The sequence below is a fragment of the Ciona robusta genome, chromosome 7 (assembly GCF_009617815.1).
Source record: "Ciona robusta chromosome 7, ASM961781v2".
NCBI classification, from domain to species: Eukaryota; Metazoa; Chordata; class Ascidiacea; order Phlebobranchia; family Cionidae; genus Ciona; species Ciona robusta.
In genome coordinates this window covers 1,638,454-1,650,019 of record NC_143241.1, presented here as the reverse complement: position 1 = coordinate 1,650,019, position 11,566 = coordinate 1,638,454, and the positions used below count along the sequence as shown (strand labels likewise).

Here is an 11,566-nt window from a genome sequence, read left to right as displayed (position 1 = left end):
GAGAACACAGATCTTATAACGGCCATTTTCGATACCTTCTACTGGTGCCACCAACCTAAAATTTTGACACTGTAGACTGTACTAACTAGACCCCAGCGGTACCGATTCTAAAATAAAAAAAAATCGAAAAAATATTAATTATGAATATTAATATTCGCCATAAAAACATATTTTCGCACGAACCAGCTTTAAATATGTTATAGCGCTACGTCATATAGCTACAAAATGAAACATTTTTTTCTTCAAAAAAAGGGGCTTGGGTGTAAAATATTAAAAAGTATGATCATAACTTGAATCATATATATGTTATAGCGCTACGTAATACCTAAAAAATGAAACATTAATTTCTTCAAAAAAATGCGGGCTTGGGTTCAAAATACAAACAAGTATGGTCATAACTCAAATCATATAAATATTAAATTTTCGATTTTTTTGCGAAAATATAACTTACGCACACATCTATGTAAGTCACTACCATGTCCTTTCTGTCAAAAGATAATTAGTTAAATTTTTTTTTAATTATGAACATTAATATTCGTCATAAAAACATATTTATAGAATTTTCGCACGAACGAGCTGTAAATATGTTATAGCGCTACGCAATGGTTAAAAAATGAAACACTAATTTCTTCAAAAAAAAATTCGGGCTTTTTTTGATCGATCTCAGTCGACCATTGTAGTGATAGGGTTAATTAATTAATACTATGCTAATTAGTTAATATCGTGCTCATGCGTTAAATCTGAGCTCTCTTGTTTATTTTAAATGCTTGTTGAATGACATTTAAAAATTTCTAAAATTTTGTAGTTTTTAGGCTTTAATCATCTAATGTAGTATGTTTAATAGTATATGCGGAAATAGTTCGTACAGTTTGATTTTATATCGTAAAATTAGTTTTAATCGCTGCTACCATTGTCGGCGTATGTGTGGGTAAAACACCTGCAATTGTTCCAACCCGGTCATCACTAAATGGTTTATAAATTCTCAGCCATCAATAAAAAAACGGAGTTACATACTTCAGATACGTGGTAACTCGCCAGTTGTGCGTTCTACTCTTTTTTGCTTCTGTGCTCTAAAAGAACACTTTTTTTATACTAACCGACTAAAGGTGGCTGTACACATATGCAGTATCCGGAATGCGTCCGTTTTGTCTGTTTTGTTCGGATTTCGCTGCCGCATGCGGAATTGAACACGGGTTTGCATACGACTTCGCATGCGAATTCGCACCCCGGATACTGTGTACAGCCACCTTAACATGCTGGATAATAAAAGTAAATGTTCAAGAACTGTAAGCATATGTTTTAACAACTGTTGTTTTGTCGCTATATATCTTTCATTCATTCTATATCTTGTCTTTCTGTTTAAAATATTTTTAAATCTTCGCTACCGTAATCGAAGAGACAAATTAAGTTATTCATTATATTATTTAATCATAGGTTCTCCGTTTGAACCTAAGATTTGATCGCCAGATGTCGCCATTAAGGTTTTTGACTTCATTAAGGTGTTATTTTCACCACCTGTAGTCTACAGAGGTATATACTTTCACCCATACTGTACTATAAGGAACTTTCAGAGTTTGCCATACTATCAAAATGGGCTTGCGGGCCTATATTCCAATGGCAGATGAAATTTGCAAAAGCAAACCAGTCCTCTAACCTCTTGTGGCATACAGCATTTTAAGCAAAACATTTCTTAAACAGATGGGATGCCCGCGACTTTTCTCATGTGTCCGAGTGACACGCCCCTAACTAACAGATCTGAGTTGATCTCAATGCGATTCACTGGAGCTACTGGACGTGCTTTTCTATTTAACAAGGCGGTGAACTTGATTTATATAGCGACGTACAGGACAAAGTGATGTTGAATGCATGAGTACGTAAGTGAAGAAAGTCAATGATTGTTATGGAAAGTGACAGTTTCGATAAAACTCAAAACCATCAACTCTTTGTCAGAGTAGACGTCTATAAGATAATGTTGATTGATGACCTTTGTATTATAATGTGTTGTTTCTACCAACTGAACAAATCTGTAGTCTCAGCGTTACTTACACTTTTTGTTTAACCCATTTCAGAATCATAACTTTTACAGTACAATTAGGTTATGTGGCTTAATGTTACTAAAACTAAACTAAACGCACCTACTACAGTTTGTTAAAGGTGCACGAGCGAATTTATTTGTATAGATACCATAGTTTTAAATATAACATTTCATAACTTGAAATATATTTGTGACTGTTCAAAAAGGGATACTTGATTTTTAAGTTACTTTTTAATGCACTAGTGCCAAAGTAATTCGAGCAAACCAAATTTTTCAGCAAATGCAAATTCTTTTACGAGAATTCGTTGATTGCTATACATAATAAAACCCCTCTAAACGTGTGTTTAAAAACCGAAAGAACAATATAACAGTCTATATATCCGTTTGTCCGTTTAATGAACACGTTAAAAACCTCACACAAAAACGTTGAGCATTTATCGGGGCACTGTCAACAACATATTTCATTAATTTACACCAATAGTAACTAAAAAATACGTAAATACAAAAATACAATTTTGCAAAAAAATCGTGAATTAACAAAATAAAAATAAAAAAAGCATCAAAACATCTTTGATAGAAGTTGTTAGGAAAGGCAGCAGTACGCAAGCGAAAACTCAAGTTGACTTAAGGTAATAATGCACTTTAAGAAATGTTTATCTGTATGTGCGTGTCTTATATCAGTGGGAATTAAATCAGTAGAAAATATCACGTATTATGCGTAAATACCGCCGACTACTCGGCGCAGGCGGATTCTCATTGAACTGAAACGTTCGTAACATCATGCACCAAGCAAAGTACCTCATTTTCTCATACAGATTAATGCGACATGTTTACATCGTAGATCACTTGGTGCCCGTTATCCCAAGAATATATTCTGCGTTCTTTTGGATGGTAAAGCAACTGAACATTATACGAAAACTTGTTAATGTAGGGCAGATAGAGGGCACGGCGAACACCGGTATGCGTGTCATACGCATGAGTAATCCTCGCTCGTCGTGCGTCGTATTTATCGGTGGCATATAATACCCCACACACCATGAACACATGAGAAACAGACCTCCTGTAAAGAAGAAACATGTGTTATCCTGATATCATCTATTTTCCTAGACACCATTCAATTAACGCTTTTTTTGTAAATATTTGGCCAGGCTTACATTTACGCGTACTTATCATTAATACCTGTGTATGATGATTCTTCTGGTTCTAAGAGTTTGTAAGTCTATCGGATTGATTTTGCTGATTATGAAAGTCTGTGTGTTTGGTCGGTCATTAAAATCTGTGTTTGCGGGGTATATGACCCATAACCCTGAACTATCGGCAGCAAGTTGAACTTTAGAATGACCACGCCAAGTGAACGGTGTAGTTGAGTCGTATCTTGCATCTCGTAAATGACCCCAAGCACTCACGAATCTAAGTTTGTAAAAATATAATTTACGTTCAACAACGTATATAACAATAAATATTAAGAACATTGTAACGTGACTAGGCTATAAAAAGAATATGAAATTTTGTAACTTACGGTATTATTTTTTGGATAAATTTATTCGCGAATAGGCGAGGATCTTTTGCGAAACGCGTCAGGGACCTGAGACTAAGGCCTGACAAGTTGGTACATTACCCTGAAGTTTTAGCGTTTATCTGCTTATTTTTTATATAGTAGGATGGGAGAAGATGGGAGACGAGAATTTTTTAATATTCGTTTAATTATATTCAGGCAAATAGTGTATTTGATTATATTTAACTGTATTATCACGACTTTTTAAAACGCGCGTCAAAGCCGATTACCGTTTTTAAATAATAAAAAAACATGTAAAATAGAGACAGTATATTTTACAGGTAAAAATACCCAGCAGTATAATGTGATAGTTTTAAATGCTCGCTAAATCATAGTAAAGCCGATGAAGTTGTGTAGTTAGCGAGTGTGAACGGTTAAAGTAGTTTCACAGATTCATACAAAAACGTGAATATTTCGTACAGTTTGATTTTGTCTCATTAAACTAGTTTTAGTTTTGTAAAAAAATGAGATATAAACATGAGGAAAATACGCATGGGTCAACATAACTTTAATTTACGACAAAAACAAAAATCAAACAAATCGTTTGGATGGTATTTGTACAAAGTTAAATGGCAAAAAAACTAGCACAGCCGATTAAAAGTTGCAGAACACTGTTAATATAAAAGTGTTTCAAATTTGTGTCCCATCTTCCCCCACATTACAATTTTGTAGGTTTTTATTGCCAAACTTTGAAATGTTTGCTTTTAATTTAATAATTTATACCTTAAGGTTAACACCTTAGCAGTGATTAAAACATAATATACGGATATAATAACAATGTAAAATATGAAAAATATATTCGAAATTTAGTCATTTGCACTTGCTGGAGATAATTTATGACAAGTGGCGTGTGCCAACAACAGTGTCGATGTGTATGAAACAGAACACTCGTGTTATAACGACTGTCGTTTTTCGGCCACGCGAGAATAAAGCAAGTTTCATTCATTTATTTAGTCATTTATAGATTCACATATTAATCAGAATTAAAAATGACTTTAAACACTCCCGTCTTACCAGGTGTGTTTGGGAATTTATAAAATTACATCTGTTGTGTGAATTGCTAAACAACTCCTTATATGTTTTGCTGTCAATTAATAAAGGAATAATAGTTCTAATTCGAGCTGGTATCACCCAAAAAACGTCGTAAATTTTGTATTTTGAAATATTTGACAATTTGTGCTTAAGTGTTACTTCCTCCCCCACTCTAATATAAAGTAGAACGGGGAAGATTGGTCACCTTTTCATTCTATTTTCGTGCGCCATTTGGTGGTAATAATAAGCATTCAAAGAAATATATAAACCCGTATGCTCATGACTCCCATAGACCGTTGTTATAATTGCTTAAAACACGACCCGCATATTTGCAACTATATAACTTGCACCGATGATTTTGGTTGACCACAATAGCATTAACATACGCGTTATTGTGTCACTAGCTGACTATTGTTCTACAAAGGAGGATCTAAACCGCTGTTGCGCATGAAAACCGCATTATCGCTGAGTATACTGTCATCTATAACCCAGTCGTAATCCTATAATGACTCGCTTACATATAGTTGTTATAGTGTAGAGCGCTTTACCAAGTTCGGAATATTAAAGCAATGCAATGTTAACCGACGATGAGGATAATTGGTTAATTATGCTTCTAGTAAGGTAAGTAGCTTATTCTGTCTCAACGTGTTGAAAACATTTTACCAAATATAAATAGGACGATACTCTTTCTCTCTCTGGTAACTACATTTATTGGTGCAAATGGCTATAGACATTTAGGCAAGGAAAAACATATCTATGCCACAAAGAAATAGATTATCTTTCCACTTCACATACCTGTATTTGAGGTTGTACTTGATCAGGTTTTTGGAAAACGCTCGGTTGTAATAAAACGACCCATTGTACACAATATGCCCAGTGCCAATCCAATTGTATGGCAGAATGTAAGAATTGCTCCATCGGAAATGTCTAAATAAGTTGTTATAGAAATGCTTATCTATAAATCATAAGTGAGAAGCAAATTTGTTAACCTTTTCGTGTTACGCAGCCACAAGCTCCGTCATACGTAATACCGCGTCACGAACTGCATTTTATACGTCCGCAGGACACACAAGTATTTATAGCTCATTTTACAAACTTTGACACATATGACAAAAATCTCTACAAATAAATATATTACTATAGTAGGTTGGAGGACGACGGGGCACCTTAAGCACCTAATATTCAAATATACGGATCTTGTTTTAAACAATTAAGAAAGGCATATGGGAGTCTTAAGGATACGGTTTTATAGTTTTTCTAATGTTCTTTGTTTACTACCGAATGGGATGAAAAAATAGTATGAAAAAGTGTCCCATCTTCACTCACTCTTCTATACATTTCATCTTATGCAGAACTGCATTATAACTCTTACGTTATAGTAGTAAAAATGACACAGTAAAAATATAAAGTCGGAAAAACAAGTTATTCCACTTACTTAAACTTATATAGTGTATCAAATTCAATAAGGTTGTTTCCGTAATAGAAGTTTGTTACGTATATTTTGCTCTTTTTTGTCGACGGAAGAGCAACATCTTTCATCCATGCTCCTTCTTTCCTTCCGAAGTTGTGAACTGTTCTCGGGTGAGATAAATTGTACAGCGTACCGCATGGTCCTGACCACAACAAAAAACAAGTAGAAAATTAAAAAGTTATTTTTCACGGTACAGTGTGTTTGCTGTTATAATTAACAAATAACTGTCACCCATTTATTTTCAAGTGGCGATTAAACTTCAAAAGTTATAATATACACCTCGTGCAGCTTATGAGTTACCGCGTGTGTAACTTTGTGGGTGCTTGTTCTTTTCTGTATGGCTGTTAATTTGGATAACACAGTGATGGCTAATGTTTAGCATGAATATCGTTAAGTGTTTTGCCCATCAAGAAGGACATATACGTCCACAGTAGTAAAAGACACATCTGGTTACGATATGAGCGATCATAAACCACTACGGTACGTATAGTCCGATTGAATAGAACATATGGTTCTACAATTTATATAAACTATATATCAAATAGTATCGCTAACCAATAGTGGCGGAAACGGTTGTTGGTTGGGTAGTCGTCGTAGTTGTTGTCGTTGTTGAGGTAATTATTCTTGGTGATAAAGTCGTCACATCATAAGTATAGTAATCTTCATCGTCATATTCGTCGTCATTCGAGTCAATCAAATAATTTTCCTTTACTCCATCGTAATCATCTGTTGGAAGGATGGTTGATGACGTAGTTGCAACCGTTGATGACGTACTAGAAGCTACGTCAAACTCGTCTTGTTGTGAGTTATTTGGCCGACCTCCAACCAAGGGCGTATGTGTATCTGAATTATGTTTATCTTCATACTCATAATATGAATCGTCGTAATATTCTTCGGTCGTGGCGTTGCTCGCTTCAACTACGACTGGCTGTTCTTGGCGCCGATAGGGCTCAAAATTAATCGATCCAACCACGGAAGCAGCCTTCGCCACTTGTGCAGGTGTCTGTTGCGTGTATGCAGTCGCAGTAGACGTTTGTGTTATATCAGTCACTTTACTCGTGTTATCTTGCGAAGTCTCAGCTTCGGTTGAAGACTGCTGTGTTGTATCAGGGGTTGTTGGGGTTACTGAGGTGCTGACATAAGCAGACGTCTCAAAGTTTGTTGAACTTGTTGTGGTGAACGAAAGGAGAGGTTGCACGGGGCGCGTAGTTTGTTCTTTGTTTGTTGAAGGCTCAGTAGACTCCGACAACACACTTGTGGTCGGCGTTAACTCGATTTTCGTGGATGGTTCACTTGTAAAGGATTCCGTATTATTTACCGCAAGAACTGATTCGCTTGCTCTGACTACATTCGAACCATCATTTACTGATAAGGTAGAGTTCCAACTTGCATAAAACACACGACGCACGAGCCCACTTAACGTTCCGTTCAAGCTAGTTTTATGAAAAATGTAGCGAACATTGCTCGTAGTGTTTAGCTTCGTAAAGTTAACTGCAAAAAACATCCGGTCATTCTATTACTGGTAAATACACACTAGATTCTAGTGACTAGAAACTACAGTGTCATACACTACGTACCAGCATCAAGGCCAGTTCTGTTTAACATCTTTATCTCATCTTTAAAGGTGGTATTCGAAACCTCTTTATAGTTCGCAACGGCAACTGACGAATCGTCCAACACGGAGGAAAATCTTTCTTCAACGCTAATGAGATGAGGAACTTGAACGTTATCTATAAATATAATCAGCCATTTAATTTGTTTATCCTGTGTGGGTTTCTCCATTAGATTCCCAACCGATTTCAATGACGTGTGCAGTCGACCGACCTACGTCATTCAATGGTGTTGTCGTGGTCGGATTATTAGTGGATGCCTCACTTATTTCGACTGCATAACCTTTAGAAGCTGGGTCGGGGTCACTTACACTGTAATTAAGATAATATATTAACTATATCGTTTTACCGGCTGATGTTGATATACAAGCAAGGAAAATTATCTTTATAAAGCCAGCAAATTTAAACTTTATCAGTTAAAATCAGTTTGAATTACCTACTTGAGCTTTGTAAAAGTAGTGGTGTGAAGTATACAGATTGAGTTTACTTTAAAAGTTACTAGGCTAATTTATAAATTTTCATTGTATTTATCATACTATATAAAATATATATTCCAGGTTGTTTAAACGAAAATAAGTGACTCTAACTAACGTTTCTTTCAATCTTCGATCAAATCGTTCAATTTCTTGATTCAATATCTCCTTGACGTCACTATAGTTATTCGATTGTTCTAATTGTTTCGCAACCTGAGTTAATTTATATTGTACCATACAATGTATGGCAACATTTAAAGGAGGTTATTATATTTGAGAAGATAATGTGTATATTTAGGCTATATGTTTAAATCTACACATAGCCTGGAATAAAGTTATTTTGGTAAGAATATCACCTTGACAATGTTTCTACGAAGAATCTTGGTCTCTTCAGTAAAATTTGTTGATAAAACCTGTTCTAAGTCAAGCATAGCAAGCACCATTTTCGTTACGCTTGAATGCATTTTAATGACGTTCATTCCCGTGACAGCGCGGTTCAAGACTTCTTCCAAGTTGCCGACCTTGGACGCACTATGTAAACTGTCCGAGGCATCTGCCGAACCTGATATCGTTACAGAGATTCGGTTTCCCATGACGTCATGAGAGAGAGGTATTGTAATCACAGGATCGTTATCCCGTTCGATATTTCCCGGCGAAGAAGTCGGCTCCGGCTAAAATCAACTGTAATAACTAGAATAACCGCGAAAGAACAAAGATCCCCGCGTTGTAAAAAAAACAAGAAAAAAAGAACATTTTCTGACCTCGCAGTCTTTTGGTGGAGCCGGGGCAATACAGGAGCATCTACAATCGGTCCCACCGGACACAGTATCGACATAATACAACGTCTTTCTTTTATTTGGCATCGTCGGACACGGTCCTCCGTCCTCAACTCTCATGAGGCATCGACATTTGCAATCTGTACCTTCTGATACGGTGCGAAGTTGATCGATTGAGTTCAAGTGCTGAAGAAGTTTCCGAAGTTGTTTTTATAATGAAACAAACACATTAATAATTAGGTGTTTAATCTTCGAACAGGTTATATTCACTAAAACTATTAATCCGTGACCAAAATGTTAATGAACTTGTTTATCAACACATCGGAATGAGACTTCGGGTAAACGACAAAGTTAAACTTTGCGGTGGGATAATCAAATATTTACAACACACGAAAGCATTTCTGCCTATTACCATGAAGTGCGCGAGTCCGTAGGAAAAGTTATTTATTGAAATAAATCTCCGAAAAGGAAGTTTTAAAAGCGCGGCATCCTGTGCACCATATCAAATATTTCCTACAATACACACTAATTGTGTATACCACTTACTTGCGGGAAGTAGTCAGTAAGTCAAGTATGAATCATCAGCAATATTTAAAAGTTATATTTAAGCATCACGATCGCTGAATACATACAGTCAGCCTATATTTTCCTCGTCCCTGGTAAAATCCCATACTGCCGTGCGTAATTGGTAGTGTATACAGGTTTAATATTACGCCTCGTTCTTGATCACACACAACAATGTTATGACACACTCACTCACATACACGTATTAATATATATGCACCCTTATGCTACTAATCTTCGTATTTGTGCAGGCGTTATTGCTATCATGGTTAAGAATAATTACCTTGTTGACCTCATTTCACACTGGCAGGGGGGTTTAGTTTGTATTTTCCACAAAAAAGATTTTATATCCAATACTTACAAAACTTGCCAAAGACAGCTAGAATTTCGTAATCGGCGAACCATGAAGATTGCGACGTATAAGGTTTGTATTAATAAGGTTTTGATGGATACGGTGTGAATAGACAAGGCTTAACCTCCATTTCGGCTTGAACGGAATAAATCAGATCGTATTATTCAGTGACAACATTACCAACGACTTTGAAACCACGGTAACGATTCCTAACAATGAGTTCACTTATTTCCTTGTGCTTATTAACTTTCTTTTATGGCGCAAAGTTGAAGACATGTGCAGCGGAAGTTTTATCAAAATGGGACGTACCGGTAAATTTAACTTGAATGGGCAGACGGGACACAAAACATTTTTTGTAAACACATAGCGGTATCTATGCTCGGTAAAGCGCGAATGCAATTATGTCGCCACAACCAATGTACACCCAATTGACATACCGATAGCACAAGTCAGAAGATAAATATGATACGTGAACAATATAGAACCAATATCCAGCTCGCAGGCGACACTGTTATTTAGGCCAATGCTTACATAGCACATATTTGTGGTGAAGTTATTCTTACCTTCGGGTTAAAAGCAGAAATAGATAGTACAAAACCCAACCATACCCAGGTAGAAATCCAAAATAAATTTGACATATTTTGGACGCTGATACTTTTTTACTAACAGGTGTATATTCTACTCATTATTTTTTACTACGTAGGATCTGGAAGAAATGCACAATGTAAAATAGCAGTTGCTGCAGTAAACTTCAGCAGAAACACTTTTGCGTCACAAGGTTTCCTTTTTTCTAACACTACTCTACAACGCGTGCACAGAATAAAAGAGACCTACCAAAAACTTTGTAATTGTAAAGTGTAAACCAAACTTTTCGTTTGATTGTGTCTTATTTCGCCCTACTTTAGCAGTTTAGTCCCTCAAAACAGCTAACATCTAACTAAGGTTAACATAGTTGTCCTTGACTTGACGTACCTTATACAACGATAGCGCGAGAGAGAACACCGTTTGACGCCGTGCAGCGAAACTCATGCGGTCAGAGCGAGACTGTTTGTCTAATTTCGCATCAGTGCCGAACCGAAGAGTATTTGTTCGCCCTGTTTCGACTTTCTAACGCGTAACATTCATTGTACATTGGAAATGACGTTGCTTGTTTTTGACACAGGTCAACTGTTTGATGATGCGCGTGGTTGGAATCATCCAAGTTCTAAAACTGTACTGTTACTTTCCCGCAAAGATCGAAATATATTTAAATATAACAGACATTCGCGATTGCACTGACTCACTGATACAAGTAGCCTGCTTCTTTAGCTTTACGATATTTGCTTCCCGCCTCAACTTGGTAAGAGAAATTTTTTTTTTTTTTTTCTAAACTTGTGCTTAAAGATAATTCGGAACTTAGTTCTTTACAAAAACCTTTGACTTAAACGGACCAACGCTGGGACTCAATGAAAGGTTATTTGTTGTTCAGTAAATACTTCGTCTTCGAACGTCGCTGTGCAATATTGCTTTTATAAAAGAAGCAGCCATCCACGTCATAACTGACGCAGTACGCGCGTTTGGGGTCCGCACGTTGGTTTGTAAACTCCCAGTAGGATACAAGCTACTTTGCTGTTCAACAATTTCGCTACGTTGTAAGATGGAAACGAGACAATGAAAACAACGCCCTGAGCAAGCCAACCCGATAATCACTGGCCCTCT

The 11,566-nt window shown here is 36.3% G+C and overlaps 1 protein-coding gene and 1 pseudogene across 2 annotated transcripts; one reads left to right on the top strand and one right to left on the bottom strand.

Moving 5' to 3' along the window:
* The first annotated feature begins 1,467 nt into the window (after positions 1-1,467).
* LOC149733364 (protein yippee-like) lies at positions 1,468-2,244 on the top strand (annotated as a pseudogene).
* Positions 2,245-2,412: 168 nt separating this feature from the next.
* LOC149733363 (uncharacterized) lies at positions 2,413-10,604 on the bottom strand. Of its 2 annotated transcripts, none has more exons than XM_089880967.1 (11): positions 10,432-10,604; positions 8,938-9,138; positions 8,533-8,847; positions 8,295-8,389; positions 7,888-8,015; positions 7,671-7,823; positions 6,649-7,584; positions 6,058-6,235; positions 5,418-5,549; positions 3,215-3,445; positions 2,413-3,095 (listed from the first exon to the last, which is right to left on the bottom strand). In XM_089880967.1, the coding sequence occupies exons 1-11, from the start codon at positions 10,504-10,506 to the stop codon at positions 2,852-2,854; spliced, it is 2,688 nt and encodes an 895-aa protein (XP_089737093.1). In that variant the 5' UTR covers positions 10,507-10,604; the 3' UTR covers positions 2,413-2,851. The 2 variants fall into 2 exon arrangements, with proteins under 2 accessions (XP_089737093.1, XP_089737094.1); XM_089880968.1 differs by having other exon boundaries at positions 7,918-8,015.
* Between the last annotated feature and the right edge of the window lie 962 nt (positions 10,605-11,566).

Coding starts and splice junctions, on each gene's coding strand:
- LOC149733363 (XM_089880967.1), bottom strand. CDS start 10,506: ATGTCAAATTTATTTTGGATTTCTACCTGGGTATGGTTGGGTTTTGTA. Junction 7,824..7,887: donor TGCACACGTCATTGAAATCG/GTTGGGAATCTA, acceptor TTATATTTATAG/ATAACGTTCAAGTTCCTCAT. Junction 6,236..6,648: donor AACCGTTTCCGCCACTATTG/GTTAGCGATACT, acceptor TGTTGTGGTCAG/GACCATGCGGTACGCTGTAC.